The sequence below is a fragment of the Populus trichocarpa genome, chromosome 3, assembly GCF_000002775.5.
Source record: "Populus trichocarpa isolate Nisqually-1 chromosome 3, P.trichocarpa_v4.1, whole genome shotgun sequence".
Lineage (NCBI taxonomy): Eukaryota > Viridiplantae > Streptophyta > Magnoliopsida > Malpighiales > Salicaceae > Populus > Populus trichocarpa.
This window is the reverse complement of record NC_037287.2, coordinates 13,070,948-13,092,491: the sequence shown is the minus strand read 5'-3', so window position 1 is coordinate 13,092,491 and position 21,544 is coordinate 13,070,948. Positions and strand designations below refer to the sequence as shown.

At 33.5% G+C, this 21,544-nt stretch overlaps 3 protein-coding genes across 5 annotated transcripts; all 3 read right to left on the bottom strand.

Moving 5' to 3' along the window:
- Positions 1 to 282: 282 nt before the first annotated feature.
- LOC7465503 (uncharacterized) lies at positions 283 to 7,440 on the bottom strand. Of its 3 annotated transcripts, none has more exons than XM_052451716.1 (16): positions 7,081 to 7,439; positions 6,891 to 6,974; positions 6,681 to 6,754; positions 6,523 to 6,556; positions 6,251 to 6,309; positions 5,972 to 6,086; positions 5,819 to 5,856; positions 5,357 to 5,454; positions 5,089 to 5,144; positions 4,643 to 4,892; positions 4,366 to 4,478; positions 3,825 to 3,881; positions 2,672 to 2,737; positions 1,843 to 1,917; positions 1,184 to 1,288; positions 283 to 697 (listed from the first exon to the last, which is right to left on the bottom strand). In XM_052451716.1, exons 1-15 carry the CDS (start codon positions 7,249 to 7,251, stop codon positions 1,226 to 1,228), a joined length of 1,353 nt encoding a protein of 450 aa, XP_052307676.1. In that variant the 5' UTR covers positions 7,252 to 7,439; the 3' UTR covers positions 283 to 697; positions 1,184 to 1,225. The 3 variants fall into 3 exon arrangements, 2 of the variants coding, with proteins under 2 accessions (XP_052307676.1, XP_052307675.1); XM_052451715.1 differs by having other exon boundaries at positions 4,613 to 4,892; positions 7,081 to 7,435; XR_008058865.1 differs by lacking the exon at positions 283 to 697 and adding an exon at positions 2,438 to 2,499 and having other exon boundaries at positions 1,214 to 1,288; positions 4,613 to 4,892; positions 7,081 to 7,440.
- Positions 7,441 to 8,733: 1,293 nt separating this feature from the next.
- LOC7465502 (F-box protein At5g07670) lies at positions 8,734 to 11,703 on the bottom strand. Its single transcript, XM_024596551.2, has 2 exons — positions 10,112 to 11,703; positions 8,734 to 9,394 (listed from the first exon to the last, which is right to left on the bottom strand). The coding sequence occupies exons 1-2, from the start codon at positions 11,365 to 11,367 to the stop codon at positions 9,082 to 9,084; spliced, it is 1,569 nt and encodes a 522-aa protein (XP_024452319.1). The 5' UTR covers positions 11,368 to 11,703; the 3' UTR covers positions 8,734 to 9,081.
- A 4,285-nt stretch (positions 11,704 to 15,988) lies between these two features.
- On the bottom strand, positions 15,989 to 17,257 carry LOC7465501 (3-isopropylmalate dehydratase small subunit 1). Its single transcript, XM_002303459.4, has 2 exons — positions 16,438 to 17,257; positions 15,989 to 16,273 (listed from the first exon to the last, which is right to left on the bottom strand). Exon 1 carries the CDS (start codon positions 17,217 to 17,219, stop codon positions 16,452 to 16,454), a length of 768 nt encoding a protein of 255 aa, XP_002303495.2. The 5' UTR covers positions 17,220 to 17,257; the 3' UTR covers positions 15,989 to 16,273; positions 16,438 to 16,451.
- Between the last annotated feature and the right edge of the window lie 4,287 nt (positions 17,258 to 21,544).

Genomic DNA, 21,544 nt, shown 5'->3' with positions numbered 1-21,544 from the left:
CGAAATGGGGTTTCTGTTGCTCCTCCTTATTCCTTGCATGCTTGACTTGTGAGCCAGAGGTCGTGTCATAATTCACTTGGTACGAAGGGGAAAAGCTCAGTGACAAAATGTTATACAACTTGTTCGGTATTTATTTGACGAACTATCATGTCATGAGAGAAACTTTCTGCCTGTCATGAATCGTTTTTAATCCACTTTACCAGGCTAAATTAGCTTGTCGGCATCAACTATTTGATGCTTATTAATAATCTTAAATGTCTGTGTATGCTGGTTTTGTCGGCGTGCTTAATGCAAACATTTTTTATTGCAATACGACATGGAATGTGTTACAAATATGTTTATAAACTAGATATACAAATTAAAGATCACGGAGAAGTCTGGAAACATCAAAAGCAAAACAATCATAACTTTAGATTCGGGAAAATTCACTAGACACATGTCCAGTTTTATACGGGGCAGCCAAGATCTGGAATACCCTCAAAATAGTTTGGTCCACCACATGAGGCAGCTTCGAAAACTTGCAAATGCTGCCATCACAAGAAGTTTCATGGTCTGATAGTAGCTTTCCCATAGCCTGATAAGTTTACATCTTACAAGGGTTGAAGGTCTCTGCGCTAAGCTCTTCAATTTGCTTTCAGCTACCGCATCTGTATAGTCGCTTTCAGCGACTAATGCTACAAAGCTGTTCCTCGAAATTCTGCATCAAGTGCATACTGTGTGTAAGAGGACAAAACTAAGGCTGCGCAGGTAAAAGCCATTCGTGCAGACCAGGTAATGTGCAAGAGCTAGTCATGCGCACAAAACTATAAGGCAATCGTATGAGCAACAAAAGTCAAAAGTGAATTCAGCAAAGATAGGTCATGTGTTATTCGACAAAAGCATGCAACTGAATTCTGAATGACCATTTAAGACGTGATGATAATAAACAGGCATATCCCATTTGTACAAACAAAGACAGACAGGTTTTATTTATGTTATTTATATTTATATTTTTGTTTATTTATTTTTGCACGGGGACAGATTTGCAACTTGGACAACTAAATCAGCATTTAGGCAAGGATCAGTAAAAAAAAAATTTGGGAGGACTCTTCTTTTCATTCAAAATCAATTAGATGCATTTGAAAATGCATTGCATTTTTACACCTGCATGCATTCGAATCAACCACAAAGATCCCATTCATACCTGTCTAATTTTGAGCTGCTCAAGCTAACATCCGCAGGTAATCTAATTTTGAGCTGGTTGTCTACCATTTTCACTGGACACTGATGAAATGCCTTGCTCAATGCTCTGGATAGTGAAAGCAATTGGGCAGAAGAGATTTAGAAAAACAAGATAAGCAGGTCAAGAAGAAACTAGAAGAAAATCAACTGCTAATGTTGAGGGATCATTTTCTAATGTTCAATGAAACAAAAACAAGGCAACAAAACTGACACCTGATGCTTCAATGCTATTTCTTACGGTCCAAAAAATTGGAAAGAAATGGAAGAGAAAATCAATCAAAGACCAATACTTCATAATTTTTGTCAAATCTAACCCATAATCTTTAGCAAAATGCTACCTCTTCAGGAGGTGTCATTGGAGAACTAAGGAGAAAAAAGGACAGAAAGAATGAAATGTGCAAGATGAAGATGAAAACTCTTCAGAGGATAATGAAGCAGTAAATAAACTGCCTCGCACACAAGGGCAGCAGCTTTTCAAATTCCTTGCTGATGTGGGAGAACACCAGCAATGTGATGTCGGAACAGTTAGTTAATCTCCAACACATCCAATTTTCCAGGTGAACAACATGTTCAGTGGTCAACACATTTCAGAATTATACAAAACTGATCAGTAAAATTTACCTGAAGAAGATAGCCATGCAGCCAATCCAGTGTTTGAGGGAATGTTGTGGCTGATATATTGGCAACTGTCAGACCCTGTTCCATGAAAAATGCAATGTATTTTAGGAGAAAAAAGAAAATGGTGCTCATATACTTTGAAACACCTAGTTAAGACTATGAGAAGTATGATCTCACTCAACTGGTAGAATGACATTTCAGAAACCCATAACACTAATAATAAAATACAGTCACCGCCCTATTATTTCTGTGATAGTTTAATTATTTTCTTCATTTCTTCCTTTGAAGCATAAATAAACTTGCTTGTAAGAGCATATCTGAACCACGTCATGGATTTACACCCATCTTTCAAACAGAAAAGAAGTATCAATTATCATGTGACTGAAATAAATCGGCCAGCCCTGTTCCTATGCCTGCTCACTTCAATTTCAATCAACCATCTCCAATGCTCTCCAGCCCAAATCAAAAGTTACTTCCCAAGCATGACAACAATTCCATGAATCGTCTATTGCTCCAGCCCAATAACATAATACCATGAATAAAGGTTCCCGCATTTTTCATCAATAATTTTCATCTTGCAATTTGACAAAATATGTACCTGATTTCTTTGACTTTAACATCCGAATTAGCCACTTGGTCATGTAATAAAATACAATAACTCTACAGACAAGACATCAAAGCAAAACTTGTTCTCATCAATATCTCAATCCAACTTTTGATCACAATGTTTCTAATATTTAAAATCAATTATTTCCAAATTATTAATAAAGAAGCAAAACTACAAATCTCTATGGCATGTTGTCAACTGACAAACACACATGAAGAAGCAAACCTGTGACTTGAATGAGATGAGATAGTCCTGAATGATTTTCAAATTGGTAATTGACTTATCTTTGTCCTGAAAATAAAAATCATATATGAACATATTCTGAATAAAGTTCAACAAACTATTTATTACAAAGAAAATAAAAACAAGACAATCAATTGAACTTTTGTGAAATTAGCGAAAAGTCAACACAAGGATACAGAACAGAAGAAAATCAATTGAAAACTTGTTTCTACAAAATCTTGCCTCACATTTTACCAGAGCAAAGTGGAATAAACATTTCTCTTTGATACTGCAATAAGTTTTTACCAGGAATTCATCCAGAGCATAAACATAACAGTAAAGCAATTTCTGGGAATACCTATATAACATCAAACTTTATATTGCACTAAGTAAAAACTTTTTAATTTATATTCTAGATTTGTTTCAATTGCAAGCAAAGTGTTGAAACAAGAAGCTTGTTAGTGGAATAATACTAAGCTAGACTTTTACTTGTTGAAGTGAATAAGGAGTTTTCCAGCCAATTTCCATTGATTAAGCAAAACAAAATTGTTAGCGAGCAAATGAGAAGTTATTATTTGCTATCTTAATCCAATCTAGAATTATTTGAACTTGGCAACACTTGGTTGCTTTTGCAATTTGCTGCTTTTGATCCACTTTCCCACTCACCAAATACATCCAGGAGTTACTGTATTTTCCATCAATGCCTGATCTTATTACTGTTCATTGCTTTCATCCTGCTAACCTTCATGCCAGAATTTTCTAATGCCTTTTATCTTTAAATTTTTTTAAAAAAAATGGAAGTGCTTCACCAGGGTCATTGACCATCGCTTGATTTATTATTCTGTTTTTGTTTTTGCATTTGATTGAAGAACCATGTTACTTCTACTACTAAAACTAATTTACCACATTTTCAGCCAGGCCTGTTAAGGTATTGGTGATCACTGAGATAGCCTCCCACATCCCCTAATTTCCCACACATCCATCCCCAGATATGTACCTGACAATGTAAAACCTCTGATTGAGAAATCCAAGTTTAACCATGGATTGTCTCATTGATTGATTGCTAATATTTAACTCTGTTAACTTATTAAAACTTGGTTGATTGCCTAAGTTTGATGTAGGCAAATGACAATAATAACTCAGCAGTCTTTGATACCTCAGCAGGGCATTTATCACTAAATGAACGTGTTGAGATCCACTCCTCAAGTAATGCCTGCACAAGGGAAGAAAAGATTGATAGAAGGGACCAATAATAAGGATGCAAGATTGGGTGTTTGGGATTGTAGTGCAGGGTGCTTTTTAAAATAGTTTTACGTTTAAAAATGCATCAAAATAAATTTTTTTCAGAATTTTTTTATTTTTTTATTTTTTACATCAGCACATCAAAACCATGAGAAAACACTAAAAAAAACATTAATTTAATACTTTTTCAAGTCAAAAGCACGTTTGAAAAGCACATAAAAGCATAAGCAAAAGTTGTGTCAAACACCCTCATATGAAACCTTCAGAAAGTGACAGATAATGAGGGAAGGGAACTAGAACAAATATATTTCCGATATAGGAATAAGTACCATCCATTTGGTAAATAATGAGGGAAGGGAAGTGGAACGATATAATTCGGATATAGGAACAAGTACCGTCTGTTTATATCAAGAATATGAAGAAACTTTTGACACGGCAAGAATAGAAGTACAAACCTTGTGGTCAAATTCAGCCATCTTCAGAACTATTGGTATAATTATTGGTTCAGGACCAGATTTTAAGCTAACAGAAGTCTTTCTATCTCCCTCAAGATCCTTAATAGTTTCACCTAAAAATCCAGGAATGGAAACTGTCACCCGTGTCACTCGTGCATGCATTCAAAACATGTCATCAAACAATTTATGAGTTAGAAGAGACTAAATAGAATATTGAACTCGTCATCAAAACCAGAAAAATAATAACCTTTACTGTCAGAAATGCTTCCAGCTTTACCTATAGATTCCTGTGAATCCACAACTTTATTTACCAGGTTAACAGATTTCCCTTCTTCTGAGGTCAAATATCCCGTAGTGCAGTTGCTATTTTCAGTATTATTTTCACTGACAGAATTATTTTCCAACTGTCTTGCAGGATCATCATCCAGACTCACTGACACAGTGTTTGTCTCAGATTTTTCTGGCATTTTAGCTGGTAACTTATTTTCTTCATCCATCAAGTAAATGCTTGGATCCAAATGTATCCCCTATCATTATTTGTCAGAAACAACTGCAGATCAGATAGGAGTGCTCGGAGACATTACCATGCCAATCATTATTATAACAATTGTAAGAATCTTAGCAGATGGGCGGATATTAACAGCAAAGAAATAAGTGTCGACTGGAAGTTTTGATGGTGCAATCTAATTGACAACCTGCATAAAAATGGAAAATTAGCCTTACCTCAATTATAATTGGCTTTCCATCTTTCATTGCTTTCTTCAAATCACCAGCCAAACCTATGAAGTAAGCATTAATTTAACAAATCAAAAACCCATGCACTTGCAGACCATATAGCAAAATTAATACAGTTTCTAGTATAACAAAGAACATCTTTGAAATCCATTAAATAATTAAAACTACGAATATCAGATGGGTAGGCAAGGAAAAGGGGAATTTTTCAGATAAGAAGGGTGATCAAAGAAGAAAGATGACAAAACAGACAGGCTACCTTTACGAACAATTCTGCATTCTCTACAAAATTCAGTAATTAACTCCTCAGAAGAGCTGAATTCCCGTGCCCATACAGGAGTAGATACCAATGGTGCACTAACTCGGATAAAAGAGAAGAGTGAGTAATCTAATATGATCCAGAGAATAAAAAGGGTTAAGTGATAGCTAGCATGACTAATAATCTTCATTGTAGGATGCAATATCATATACTAGAGACAACAATATAGTGTAAAAAAAAAATGAAACCTGGTTATATATAAATTCCAGAGTCCTTATTTCCAGTCAACAATATACATTTTTCAAAAAGAATCTTCCTTATTAAAACCTTTCTTGCTCTTCATTTAGCATGCTAGATAGCTTGGCATGCTTCTGATATTCTTAATTCCTCTAGACAGAAATGCTTCTAACATCGGAAATAGAAACCATGGAATTAAAAATGGAAAGCATGAAATACACATACTCGGTTGATGTTCGCAGCAATTCATACACCATATCTGTCTGTCACGTAAAAAAAAAACATAAATGTGAGGCATAGTATTGAACCCAAACGAGTGGGTACATGAAAAGAAAATAAGGGAAGCAAAATTCTTCAAAGCTAGGTGGAAGGAAGGACCTGCAAGACATTAGGCAAATTCAGCCGTTGTGCAAGTTGGGTAGCTATGGTAGACTTCCCAACACAGGCAGTTCCACAAACAAGAATTACCAAGGGCACTCGTTGATAGTGAAATCTAAAAGGATATGACCAGGAAAAAAATCATTTTTTTTCAGCATACAATCTGCAAAAACCTTTTATATTTTTTTTTTTTTTTATGAAGAAAAGGATAATAAGTCAAGAAGGTGCTTCTGAGCAGCCAAAAGTCAAGTGAATACTGAGAATAGAACTCTAAATTACCTGGTCATCATTTTGTAATGATTTATGTACTCTTCTCCATACCCCCGCCGCTCCATAAGCTGCAAATAGACTCCTATGTATAAGGAGGGCTAATGAAACTAAATCCAATATTTAGAAAGTCTCAAAAGTGTTCTAGTGTTTAGTGCAGTCCTTCCATGACAGTCACAAGAAAGAAACTGGCAAATCCAAACTCCTCTAATATAGGAGATTATGCCCTTTGATATCCACAGGCATCTAAGAATTGTAACATTAAAGAAGGAAAGGCCATGTACCTTGAAAAGATTGGCTTCCAAATCAGACTGAGAGCTGCAAAAATAGTGCAAGAGATTGACCATTACTTGAAAATTCAGGAAAAACCAAAAATTTATCACCAACACTAAGACATAGGGTAAAAAGAGAAAAACGAAAGGAAAGTTAGAATAGGTATTACACATCGAGCAGGCTGTTATCGATAAGCAGCTTCTTGAGTTCAAGAGCAATTTTAATAGCAACATGATTGGGTATCTGAAATCACCCAAAATCTTAGAATAACCAAAAATGAAACTCGGAGACGAAAAACAATTAACACTACTTGTTACCATCAGCATAAAATTTCGTCATCAAACACAATCTCTAAAAAAAAGAGTAAATAATTTGAGACCTTAGTGACAGTCAACATTCTGCTGAGCAGGAATCTTGATAAAACATAGCAGTGATCAGCGTTTTCACCTAACCACACCTTCACCTGTATTAAATATATACCACCACAAACAAAAATCAACTGAATTGAATAAAGGGTTCTCATCGTTTATTTAGGTTTTGAAGAAAATTGCAGGGAGCAAAACGCAGACCTTGACAAAGTCGTATTTAGAGGAAGCATTGCGAGAGGAGAAACTTGGGAAAGGAGAGAAAGGTCGTCCATTGATTTTTGAGTGATCGAACCCGCCTTCTTCTTCTTCATCTTCGGCACTGTTGTGATTAAGGCTTGTTGATATCACTACTTCCTTCCCTTTTCTCGTCATCTTCTCTTTCTGCACTGCCACTGCTCTGCTCGACAGAGACTTCACTTTCTGTCTCCCGATGCGCCTCCTCCCTCTCTTTTTAAGTTTCAACAACCGCACAATTTTACGCGCAGTTTTTAAAACTTGAGGACTCGAAATAAAAAATGGGTGACCTCTCTTTCTCTCTCGGCTTCTTATTTATTTATCAAGGAAAGACTGAAAAAATAGATTTCGAAAAACACGTGCACACACCTGAGTCCCTGACTGCTACAGCAGCAGAAAGGATTCAATTTCGGACACTCTTCGTGGCGGTTTGGAAAGTAAGTAAAGGATAATTTTAAGAAAATATTCTACTTTAAAATATATTAAAATAATTTTTTTTAATTTTATCACGTTAAAATAATTTAAAAACATTATTAAAAAAAATTGAAGCAAAACGGCAAACAGACCCTGTCGATTGTGTCAAATTAGCCCTAGTTGTTAAGCCAAGGCCTAACCAAGTAAACCAAGCACTTAGTTTTCACAAGGAAAAAAAAAAAGAATAAAAGAATTATATAGACTGATGTTATAAATAAATTTTTAGATTTAATATAGTAAATAAAGTATTGGAATTTCTATTTAGTTGTAAAACTAGACGTTAACTTGAGATATATCACTGGCCTGATATTTTTTCATAAAAAATAATATTTGAAAATATATTAAAATTATTTTTAAGATAAAACCTTTATAAAAAAGATTGAGTAAACTCAAATTAACTTGTTAAATCCATAATACATGTAGATTGGGATAATTAGATAAAAATAAAATAAAAAAATCACGAAACACATTTAAAAAATAAATAATAAAATTAAAAATATATTAACTTACATTAGCTTTTTAAATTCATGACTTAGGTAATTGGATCAATTAAATATTAAATGATAAAATTAAAAATAAAATTAATTAGACAAAAAGATGCAAAACTGAAAATAACAATTAAAAAAAATTATAAAACCAAATTACCCCTCAAAAAACTTGCTTAAAATGAGGAAACCGTAGGAAAATATTGAGAAAAAAAAAACTTGGATGCCAGATTTAAAAATTTTGCTTTCAAAATTATTTTAATTATTTCATTATACTTTAAAATACAGAAAAGAAAAATATATTTATTCTCAATCAATCTGCTAACAGATAATTGATTTTGTGAAAAAACCTCACTAACCCTAATAATTTATTAAACTACCACTGTGCTTGGTGCGAGGATCTCCAAATACTGTCGCCTACTCATGGTCTAGTTTTTTATCGAGACTTGTTTAAAAGAGGAGGGGTAATCCCTGAAGTCGAAAAACTTTCTTGGTTGATGGCATTGAATGAGCCAAAGCCCGCTGCTCGCTTTTGCTTTTGCTTCTTAGGGGCTTGGCCTGAACTTAGGAATTGAACAAGGCCTGAAGCGTAGCCCTTAAATTAACCAGATGACGGGCTTGATAACGTTAGCTGTAATTACATTAATTTCCCAGCAATGCATACTAGAAATCAACAATCTTGAAACGAAGAATAAGCTGCCATAGGTTGACAGTACATTGCGTATTCAGAAGATAACATGACCAGTTATCTAGACTAATTACAGAATGGTTGGCAAATATAACATCTTAAAAGCAGAGTCCTAACTTTTACAACTAGGTATTTCTTTAGATAAAGCACTTGAAAGCAGTGAAGATGGTGCAAACCTTCTTCACAGTTGAATTGATCCACTTGCCTTTCCATGCAAAGACAGAAGCATGACATAACCTCTCTCAACATCGTGTTCACCAGCTACATGAGCATTGGATGATCACGGGATCATACAGCATTCCAAGAGAAAATCAGGAACCCTCAAAAAGTAGCTGTGTGAATCATCTGCGTATAATTATCCAGGCGTAGGTTCTTCTTGAAAAATTTGCCACCTTTCTTTCCCATGCCAGTTCCCACAAGACTTGATGCGAGAAGAGATCTGGTATCTGGCCTCCATCTCAACTCTTTAAGAACAGAGAACAAGGTTGAAAGGGTTGGACTGACTTCACTGTCCTTTATGTTCTTGCAGGACTCTATTCTAAGATGTTCAAGTTCATTCCAGGTAAGGAGTACTGATTCCAGGCCTTCTGTTGTCAACAAGGAGCATCCTTCCAGAGATAATAACTTCACTCTCCTGAAAAATAAATTACAAGCGACCACTTATATCTCAAACATGTAAACTTCCACGTAAGCTTATAGTGATTGCCCATCAACATCAACTGGCTATAGCATAGTCTTCCAATTATAAGAATTTGTCAAGTAAATTATTCAATCCAAGTAAATGTCAAAACACCAGTCAATAAACTATAAAATAATGTTCCCTGTAAAATTATAGGGTTTTTTTTTTTCTTGTCTAGGTGAACCAATGAATTATTTTTCACTTTTCTTTTCTTTTTCCAATTGAACTAAATCTGCTCTGAGATTTTTCTTATGTCTAGTTAAACTAAGAAATTACAAGATACGCATAAATTTCTTGTACAATTGTGGTGCAGTCACTATTGCTGTGGAGAATCTAATAATCAGATGCATCTAACAGTAATAAAAAATCAGTGTCAATGTCAGTTAACTTCAAACCCAACAGCACCTGTTAAGCGTGTGAGTGTGGCACATTCCAGCCAGGCAGTTAAATGCAAATGATTCACTATCAATTTCAACTACATGATCCAGAGCACTACAAATTATTGCAATTTTTAAAAATGCATGAACAAGCTTTGATGGATGTTAACAGAAGATCATCTGCAATAATTCAAGAGCTTCTGGTATTATTAATGTGCCCTCAAGGACTGCAAATAATTGAAAGCCTTAAAAACACTACCAAAAGTAATCAATTAAAAGTAAAACAACTCATTACCTGCAAGTTCTTGCCAGGCTAAACAGATCATTATCCAATCCCCAACAGTCCTGAACAACAATCTCCCTCACAGTTTCACACAACTTAAACATCGCTTTAAGGCTCTTTTTATCCCTCAATTGACACTTCTGCAAATGCAACCTCTCAAGAGCTGGACAACACCCCAAATAATCATCCGGCCCTGGACTGGGATCGATTCTCTTGCACGACAAAAACCTCAAAGTCTTCAAATTCTCGCAGTAGGAAAGCCCAGCTAACCACCCATTATCCATCCGATGATCACAAATAGTTAATTCCTCAAGCATCTGACAACACTGTCCAATGGCCTTCATCCCATCAAAACTACCCTCGCACCCATTTAATTCGATCTTTACCAACCTCTTAGACCCTTGAGCTAAAATCGTTAACCCAATATCTGAAACCAAAGAACCATAAAACCCATCCACATTTCCAACAAGTTTCAGAATTTGCAAATTCCCACACGCTGCAATCCCACGCAACAAGTTGTCATTACACCTATGTAACTCCAATTCTTGCAGAGTCAAACACTCTTCAGCTACACTTAACAACCCCATCTCACTAGCACCAGCCACCACAAGCTTTCTCAAATTCGGACAACCTGAGGCTAACCCTCTAAGCCCTCTATCAACAACCTCAACAGGCAACAAATTCTCTTCGCAAACACGCCAATCTGGTAAAAACCCAGAAACCCCAGAATTTATATCCATCTTAAAAATCCTATGACTCAACAGAACACAGCAATCGTGGGGTCTAACAACACACCCATTAAGCAAATCCACATGGGTCAAATTTGGGAATCTTGAAAGTAAACGCCCAGATTCAAGAAACTCCCAATCTAAAACCTTTAAAGACCTAACAAGACGGCCTTGGAGATTAAGCCACCGTTTACAAACAAGTGAATTAGGGTTTCTCTGAGAATCTGGCAATTTAGATAGGATTTTTAAGAGGAGATCGTCACCTAAAAGAAGTGTGCGGTCAATGTGGGGGAGATTGGAGATTAGGGTTCCTGTTTTGTCTTTGAATTTGGTGGGGGGGTCTGTTTGTTGTTGTTTCTGCTGTTGGTGTTTCGGTGTTGGTGTTGGTGTTGGTGTTGGTGTTGGAGTTGTTGGGTTGGAGAGGGACTGGAGCTGCATGGCAAAGATAACATGTTTCAATGGTTTTGTGTTCTTGAGCCATAAGTCTGACCACCTTGGTGGTCTCTTCTTCTTTAAAGGTTTCTCAGTTGAAAACGACATCGTTTTTTTTTATAGTTGTTTGTGGTGGTGGTGGTGCTGCTGCTCTATAGAAATGAAATGAAAGGAGTAAGCGGGTGGTGGAGGAGCTTACATTTTGCGTTGTCTGAGCTCTGAAGAAGATGATCGTCTCTATTTGGTGTGTCTGTATGTCTGTGACAGAGACTGAGACTCTCTCTCTGAGGCTGAGAGTGGAATTTCTGGCAATGTAATATGTATGGCTTTGAAAGTGGTGGAAGGAAGGAAGGAAAGGAAGTTTGAACGGGTGAGTGTTTTCAGTATTATTTATTTATTTATTTTGGGGAATGGCGCTTTTTGTTTTTATCTGAAAATTTGAATTGGCTGCCTATGCCTTCTCTCCTCTTTGTTGATAATTTTATTTTATTCTTCCTTTTTATTGAGTAATTAGGTTAGGAAAGCGAACTCTTTTATTTTTTAAATTTATTTTTAATATCAAAAGATTAAATAATCTAAAAACAATAAAAAAAATATTTTCTTATAAAAATATTTTTCAGCCACAAAAATAAACATAAACAGGGAATAGCTTATAACTCAATTATCATTGCAACCATTTATTTTTAAAATATATCATTTTACTGAAATAATTATATCTTTAATAAGATAATTTAATCTCCATTTATATAAATAATTTTGATCCATAACACCTCTTGTTCTCAAATTAATAATAATAATAATAATAATTTCCGAACCATAACTATCAAAAGTGAAACCACATATTTTTACGAGTCACTTATATAATGGAAAAATCTAGAGTGTATATGAACCAAGGATAATATATATATACACACACACACACACACACACAAACAATACTTAATATAGACAGTCTAACCATAAACTAGTGGTTGGAAATAGCTTCTACAAGGCTTATTGAAAACACTTGAGAGTAGAGACTAGAGACTGCAGGGAGGGAGAGTCCAATCAGAATGCCGTTATAAGTAGCCGTTAATGGATTCAAAACTCGGTTTGCAAGTGGGGGGCGGAAGCCTATGTTATGTGCACCTTTTGAAACTTCCTTGGCAAATTTTAAAAGCAACGCATATGAACGAATCCATATGGCTCAACCACCAGGGACCTCTATTTCATGCTTCATGGTCCACCCGTGCTGTGGGCTCGTAGCCATCAAAGTTATGAAAGAACTAATATCTTTAAATATTTTTTTTCAAAGAAATACATGACTTTGAGGGAAGAAGAAGAAGAAGAATCTACTATATACAATGGTTTTCGTGTGGCAAGGTGATATCCGTTATCATGGAGTGCTATGCTTTTTAATCTTCAATAAAAGCAGCCTCCTAATGTTGAAAATGTTTAGAATCATCAAGTCATTTTGTAACATCTTCTTCTTGTTTCTTTGACATTAACATGTATGTGTACATAATTGAATTAAAGAACAAAAGGAACAACTAATGTGGTATTTTGTAAACCAAGGTGTTTAATATTTTGTTAAAAGTTAATTTTCAAAATATTTTTTATCAAGAAATATATTAAAATAATATTTTTTAAAAAAATATTTAAACAATTCAAAAACACTAAAAAAATACTTTTAAAAAAAAATCAAATTTTAACAAAACAAAAAATAAAATTAAAACTAAAGTGAAATGCACTTAAAGCAAAAGGAGAGAGAGATGTTCGAATATTCGGAGTAGACAATTTGCAAGCGTAAAAAACAAGTCTTTTGCAAAAAGAGTTTCATTTAATTCTTAATCAAAACTCAAATGTGCCACCAAAATTTCCCAGTAACCAAAAAAAAAAAAAAAACCTGAAATGCACTTATTACCCAAAGCCAATCTCAACTGTACATTCCATAAAAAAAAAAAAAAAAAAAAAAAAAAAAAAACCCATTAATTATATGCAGAAAAAATCCAAACTTTCAAGCACAATAAAACCAAGATACAAAAATGAATAATTAAAAAAAAAACAAATTTTTTTAAAAAGCAACACCGGTTAAATTTAGGCCTGTTTTGAAGATTAGATTATTTTTCAAAGTATTTTTAATTTAAAAATATATTAAAATAATATTTTTAATGAATTTATTTTATAAAAAAAAAAAAAAAAACTGCCACAGCCAGACAAAATCGTGGTGTATTTGTTTTTGTCTGTGTTCTGTAAGGAAAAAAAATAGAGAGAGAGAGAGTGTGGTGGTAATGAAAAAAAAAAATATATATATATATATATATATATATATAGTAGAGATTAGAGAAAGGTGGATTGTTGATTATGTGCCTTTCTCTTCTATGTAAAATAAAGAAAGGGACGGGAGAAATGGTAGAAAATACCTGCCCGTTAGAAATACGAAAACACCCTCCACATATCACTAAGTCATCTAACAGGTTGAAAGGCAGAATCACCACTGCATTATTAAAAATCGCAGAGAAATTGCTCTTAATTCACAATACAAACACTGAGCAATTTTAAAAAAAATATATGTTTAGTTCAAGGATTGCCTCATTGACAATTGTAGTATGCTATACACAAAGGGGATGCTAGTTCTGTGCATGAAATCTCTATTCACAGACAAACTCCTTTGTATTACAAAAAAAATACAGCTTAATTAGAGATATTAGGGATGAATCCTCAAAGCATTTTTATCCTGTCTCTTTATTTTTTAAAAAAAATTGAAACAGTAACCGAACATTACCTCAACAATACAGCTTAATTAGAGATATTAGGGATGAATCCTCAAAGCATCATAGAACACGGGTTGTGTTGCGTTGAGATTCTAGTGTCGTTAGTTATCCTGGTCCCAACCATTGTCGCTAGCAGAAGGCCATAGGTGATAGGATGATTAGAATCAGTGTTGTCAAATCCAGTTTGGACTTGATGGTTAGACTGGAGAAGCAGTGGCCTGGGTCTGGATAATGTTGGATTTCTAATTCGCCCATTTAAGCCATCAACCCACTCAAGCTCAACTGCCGTGATTGGGGTTTTTGTCGACCCAAATGACCCGCCTAATCCGAACATGAACCAATGGGTTAAACATAGATGAAAAATAACAAAAGAACCACTGATAAGTAGTGTAAAGGAGACGAAAAGGGTTTTGATTGTTGGGGAAAAGGATAAAAGAAAATAAAAATGGCAAGTATAAACGGTGCGGTCGTGCTTTGAAATAAGAAAAAATGGGAGCAAATCCTTGCCATGATGGCCGCTGCACTCGAAATAGGTCTCCAAAGGTTCGAACCCTAGTGCAAATCAGTGATTGTGACTGTGACTATTTTCAAGAGATGATAGAGAGGGGAAAAAAGCTTTTATATTTTTGAGCCTAAGAATATGTTTGGCATTGGGGTAGAGGAAATTATATGGGAGATTTTTAACCCATTTGCATGTGTTTAGCACAATATATGGGGGCGGAAATATGTTAAGGGAAGAGATAATATTTAACCACAATAAGGCTTAAATGCTAACCTTATAGGGGGTAAAGGAAATTTGAGGGGAGAAACTTCGATATATTTGTCTTTCCCTCCTTTATTTTAAAATCTAATATTAATTTATATTTGTTCTTTTACACATACATTTTCGGACCACAAGTATTAACATCATCTAGTTCTTAATAATCTTGTTTCAAGTAAATTTTGATTTGATTTATATTGAAATCCACTTTTATCCTTATTTATTTCAACTCATGCTAAACATTATTAATACTTCACACCATTAACACTACATCTTCAAATCTTACTCCCTTAAAATCTCGCCAAAATTTTAACCTTGTGCCAATGCAATCTTATCACTAAACTGCATGGTTTATGAGTCTCTTGATCCAGTACTTTCGTGGGCTTTTGCTTGTGATTGAGAAGGAAACAATGAAATCTTGTGAAGTGTGTCAAAAAGTCGAACTCTAAAAACGTCTTTCTAAGCGCCTACTTTTTCACCAAGCTACAGACATTTTATTGCACATTTCTAAACCATAATATTTTTAAGATATAACATTGGGCTTCACCTGTTGACCCTGTCTAACCAGTGGTCCAGTGACCACCTTAGACCACTGGATGAGTGTGTTTAGAAATAGGCGAGCAAACCCACCCAGTCTGGAATCAAATTAAGGACAAGAGATAACCTAGAGCCCTTAACACTTGCGCGGCAATTCTTTTACGTCAAAAAGGAAGCGGAGAACTTGAAATTTCTGCAAATTGTTGGTAATTGTTACAGGGTTCTCCAAATGACGCACGAGCAGTACATCTGACAGACAAAGCAAGAGCCCGGCCAACGCCCAGCCATGTAATCTTTGTCATTCATATGCTAACCTTCTATGAAGGAGACGCCTAGATCATAAAAGCGAGCAAAGATTACATCAGTAGCATAATACCTCCACAGGTCTCCAAGCAAAACTGTAATCTTGAGATTCCAATCCATTCCGATTAAGATGCTTATCAGTTGTCAGCTATGCGAGAACTCTAATAAAGCTAGTTCATTGATACCTACAATCGACCAATGACAGAAATAGCACCATGAATGACTCCAATTTGGGAGTCTCTAATGGCTCCTATGGCAATATCAGCTATAAAACGTGTACAACAGGGTTTTTAAGATCAACTCCTTGAATGACTCCAACTACAATCTCAATTAATAGCAAACAAAAACTAGTGAAACACATCTCAGAAATCAGACATTGAAAAACAAGTTTGAGTGCACATTTAACTTTCAACAACCTTAAATCACTAAAATAACAACAACATGTGTTCGCTCTCGCACTATTCACTTGTCATTAAATTACTTCCAATAAAATGCTCAACATGAAGGACAGCATGAGCAGTTGAGTACACAGATAGAACAAGGAAATTATTCTAGTTCTAATACAGGACCTGATATAGGAAGTTGATCGCGAGAATCAGAAAGCTGAGTCGCCTCTACTCCTGACACATCAACGAAATCCTCAATAGCACAACACAAAACCCTGCAAACAGGAAAAAAAAAGCAATAAACAAAGATTAAGTTAACATGAACATAAAAAGTAACACCTACAGCATAAGATTAGAAGAGAAATCACATAACAGCAGTTTCAAATCTCAATTGTGTGTAATATTCATAAACAATTGCATAGATTATTGAAATTCTTACCATAAAAAGAAAAATCATGGTGCTTGGGAAGGAATCATTCCGGTCTTCCTGGCATAAGCGAAAATGCCACCAGCTTCGATAACAGGACCAGCATCACCAATAGGCTTCAACTTATACTCCTTTCCACTCGTATGGTTAATCAACTTACTTTCCGCAAGTTCAATCGTAATCAAATCACCAGTCTTACACTCTTCACAAATCCTAACTTCCGATTCAAGCGGATATATCTCTCCCGTCGCAACTGAATTCCTAAAGAAAATCCTCGCATACGATTCCGCAACAACCGCAGCTGCCCCCGCTGCACCAAGCGCTACAGGTGCGTGTTCACGCGAAGACCCGCACCCAAAATTTTCGCCCCCAATCACGATCGAGTATTTCGTTTTCGTTTGGTTCGCTTCGATGAATCGGGTTTTGTAAGTCGCCGGAAGTCCGATTAAAGCGTAGGATCCGAGTTTTTCGTATTCCTCTTGCTTGGAAGGGACAAGGGTAAGGTATTCGGCGGGGATAATTTGATCGGTGTCGATGTTGTCGCCGACGACATAGCAATGGCCGTGGAAGGAAGTGGTGGGGGTGGTGGTGGGGGTGGCGGCGGCCGTGGCGCGTGGGATGGAGAGAAGTTGGTCAGGTGGGGCGTGGGAGGTTAGGGGTTTGAAGGAGGGGAGAATGGAAGGGAGTTTGAGACAAGGAGGAGAGAGGAAAGAGAGGGAAGGTTTGGGATTGGTGGTGGAGAAACTAGGGTTTCTGGAGAGGGAGATTGTGGTGGTAGAGCGGCAGGCTGCCATTTTTTTTATTCTTTTTTGTGAAATGAGAGGCGGTGAGCGGGGAGAGAAGAATTTTATAGAAAAAATTTACGGAGCTAGATAAAAATAATATTTGTAAAATTTATTTTAAATAAATAAATATAAAAAGAAAATATAAATTTTATTTTATGACCCGATAAGAGTATAGAATTGTTTTAGTTATATCTTTTTTAAAAAATTAAATTATAATTAATAACTAATATAATATTACACTATAAAATAAGTCGTTTTTATAAGTGGAGCAGAACCGCCGGTTCAGCTATCAATTGGACTTCCTATAAAAACCTTATAAGGACAATATTTATTAAACTTGATTAAATATTTTTTAAATATATATCAAATCAGATGTAATTTTAAAATAATTCAGAAAATAAATTTACTCTTAGTTAATATATAAATTAAATTAAATATAATTTTTTTATTATCGAATAAAAGAATTATCAATTGAACCATTTCTTTTCGTTTTTCTTTTTCTTTTTTGATAAATTAATGAGTTTTTTTTTTTATTCCACATTATGTGGTATTATTTATCTAACTACCTTGTGCGTTGACTAAAACTAAGTTTTTTTACCAATTTTAAAAATCATCCTTCACATTGATTTTGATACATTTAAAAAGCATTAAATATTTTTTATGCTGATATAAAGGTTAAAACCCATAAATTAATGGATTGTGAAAACTATAGCTTAAATTTGAGCAGTGACAGAGCCACGTAAGTACAAAAGGGGGCAATTGCCCCCTTAATTTTTTTTAAATATATTTATAATATTAGAATATTAATATAATAGGTTGATGAGAGTTTGATACACGGAAAAGTGAAAAAAATGGAAAGTTATTGTTGAATTATATTTTAATATAATATATAATATTTATGTACAGCTCATTTACTCAAAAAAATTCTTTTTTTTTTCTTTCACTAATTAACATAGAGCTTCTTTTTATTTTAATCCGTTATTGCATGCCTCTCTCACTCTCATGCAAATTTCTTTTTTTTTTGCTTTATGAGGTAAATTTCTTTCATTTTTTTTAATTTATTTCATTATCTAATTTTAGTTATATTCTTTTATAATTAATCATTACAAACATTGGGATTTATGATAATTTAGGGGGTTTGATATGAATGTATTCAAAATAAATATTTAAATTTATTGATTTAATCAATTAAATATTTTCTTTTTTATTATAAATGAATAAATTAATGTTCATACAAAACCACTATTCTTGGCATCTCTTGTATTGACAGAGTATATTATTGAAATTATTTAACCGAGATCTTTTAATTCATTATAATCATGGATTAATTATTAATTGAGGTCTCTTAATTTACAATGTACATTGTCATTTTATATCATAGATTTGTTTGTAATTAATTGTTAATGAGATGCTTGGACTCAGGAGAGGCATGGGTTTAAATTCTATAAGCTACAATTTTTCTCTCTCGGTATTTTCTCTTAATTGAAACTAGAATATAGTATTAAAACTTGTTTCATATATTTGACTTGGTGAGTTCATACAACTTTTGTGTGTGTGTTTAGAAATAATTTAAATGTCTAGAAATGATTAAGTATAATTTAATCAACATACTTATTATATGCATATAGATATGAATTGAAATGAGTTTTGATGAATTGATGTGTATTTTACTATGAATTTCATATGAAAGATTTAGAATTATTGTATAATTCAACTGACTATTGTTTAACAACGAATTATCGTGTAGTTGTGTTAATTATTATGTAGACACTAATAATAATAAAAAAAACCAGCAGGTTCGTCAATTAAATTAACATATCACTAGACAAGTATTTCAAGCGTAAATACCTTGAGGATGAAAAATCATTTAAAGTTTCAAGTTATGTAACTCAATCAATTTCGAAGAAAAGTTATATTAAAAAGTCATATAGTATTTGTTATTAATTTGCCCCCTCATCTTAAAAACTCTGGCTCCGCCACTGAATTTGAGTATGCTTCCTTTTTCCCCCCTGATTTGAGTCTCTGATGTTACTCTACAAGAAAATAAAACGAAGAACAACTAGCAAGAATTGCCTTGCTTCGTTGCGGCCATGTATATAATTCAGTATGCATAATAAAATTGATTATAAAGTATGATAATTTTTATTTTCAAGTAATATAACATAACGTTAATGATAAATTTTGTATTTGTTTTAAATGAGAATAATTGTTAGCAAATACTTTATGATCATACTGAGACAATAGAAGTTCTTAAGAATATTTTTTGTATTAATTTTATTTTAAAAAATAAAATATTTTGATCTTATATATAAAGATAAAATACATGTGATGAACTAAGTTTTTATTATTATATTTTTACAAAAAAAAAATACTAGATCAAAAAAATTACGAGTATAAATTTTCTAAAATACAAGCATGTTTCAGTAAAAGCGTATTGGGCTTGACAGCGTGTCAAGCCCCAGGAATACTGGACATGTGTGAAAGTCTTTTATGGCTAGTTATAATATCATTTTTTAATTGGATAAAATGAGTGAAATGCAGCTCAAAATATCATGAAGATGAAGTTACACTCCAACCTGTTTTTTTTCTTCATAAAATGACAGAATCAATGAGTTATAAATACATCATGAGACTTTCAAAAGAAATATTCATAATTTTCATTTTATACTACATGTATATTTTTCAGAGCATCTCTCTTTTTATAATATTATTGTATTTTCTCATTTTAAAAGGATATTTATTTAAACATCAGGGAGTCTCCATTTCTATTAAAAGAGATCTTTTGTAGGTGCTAATCATAAGTCATTTTAATCTATTAAGCACCAAGTATAAACTATCAATCATCTTTATTATGAATAATAAATAAAATTAATAGGATGAATTGATTAATCGAATATTAACTCGAGAACTCTACTTGTGACTATAATAATTTGGGATATCATCTATATGAATAATACATATATGAATATTATATTATTGATATATTAAAAAAAACGATAATTTGATCATATTATTATAAAAATGATTATTATTGATGTTATTTAAACTCTGACGTAAGACACTTTGCTAAACAATTCATAATTCAGCTTGATAAGTAAAAGCCAAGAAAACAGTTGATAGTAAAAAAAAACATATATTGTTGATTTAACACAACTCTTAGTAACCTCGGTGTTCAATTTGTGCAAATTGAACCGATACGGGACGATGATTTAGAGACCCATAACATGGCAATGACTACAAAGCGTTCAGAGTTTCCAAGCTCAAAATTAATTATTAAGACCTACTTTAGGGTACTATTCGGCATCATGATAGCAATTATATTTTAAAATATTTTTATTTAAAAATATATATATTTTTTAAAATATATCTTTTATACCCGTTTATGAAAACAATTTAAAATCATAAAAAAATAATTTGAAGAAAAAAATTCAAATTTTTTTAAAAACATTTATAATAAAAAAAAAACAGGCTATTGAACTCTTTTGTAACTTGAATCTATGAAACCGTACTATATTTCTCTTATCTTGGTATTTTAAATTTTCTGATTTCTGTAATAATTCCAAATTCGATGTCATTTTTATTTTTTCAATCACTGGAGCATTACAGGCCTTAAAGAGAGATTAGTCCTTGACAATGAAGATGGGAAAAAGGGTGCTGATTGGGGGGTGGTCAAGCCTTGGCCATTGAATTTTGCTGTGAAAGCTCTTCTCGCTCCGGGGGTCGAACCAGATATGATGTCAAGGCTTGAACACGCAGGAAGAGGTGGTCAAAGGAAGATTACACAAACTTATTTCGAATTTTTGTTTCTTCTTTTTTACAAGGTAAAATATAATATAATATCTTATTTAAGTGGACATGGTGATTTTATTGATTAGTTTTTTTTATTATTTTTATATTATATTTAGATCGTGATTTTAAAACATGGTGCGGGAGTCGACCATCGTCATGTCCTAGGTTACAGGTCTAGTCGAATGACCAGGATTACCGAAGCCAATCGGATTTTTTATTGTGCAGAAAGTAAAAATAATATTATTTTGATAAAAAAAATAATAACCAAACAATTAATATGGTTTAACATAATTTTCTCATAATTAATCACTTGATTTTTTAATCAATTAAAAAATAAAAATAATATTATTTTAATAAAAAAAAATTAACGGGCTTTGACATGATGTTCCTCCAACTAATCGGTCGTTGATCAACCCAAGATCTTGACCCCGTTAACATGGCTTAGGCATCAAGTTACAAGGTTCATGGTCAATCCGCTTGGTTCAGTTGGGTTTTGCAATAAACTTTTTATCTTTCTTTTTTTTTATGTATTTTTAGATTTTTTT

Excerpts from the sequence above, each read along its gene's own strand:
- LOC7465503 (XM_052451715.1), bottom strand. The coding sequence starts at position 7,251 with ATGACGAGAAAAGGGAAGGAAGTAGTGATATCAACAAGCCTTAATCAC. Across the intron at positions 6,557-6,680 it reads GATAACAGCCTGCTCGATGT|CTCTCAGTCTGATTTGGAAG; the intron begins GTAATACCTATT and ends CTATTTTTGCAG. Across the intron at positions 4,479-4,612 it reads AAGCATTTCTGACAGTAAAG|GTGAAACTATTAAGGATCTT; the intron begins GTTATTATTTTT and ends CTGGATTTTTAG.
- LOC7465502 (XM_024596551.2), bottom strand. The coding sequence starts at position 11,367 with ATGTCGTTTTCAACTGAGAAACCTTTAAAGAAGAAGAGACCACCAAGG. Across the intron at positions 9,395-10,111 it reads AGCCTGGCAAGAACTTGCAG|GAGAGTGAAGTTATTATCTC; the intron begins GTAATGAGTTGT and ends TTTATTTTTCAG.
- LOC7465501 (XM_002303459.4), bottom strand. The coding sequence starts at position 17,219 with ATGGCAGCCTGCCGCTCTACCACCACAATCTCCCTCTCCAGAAACCCT.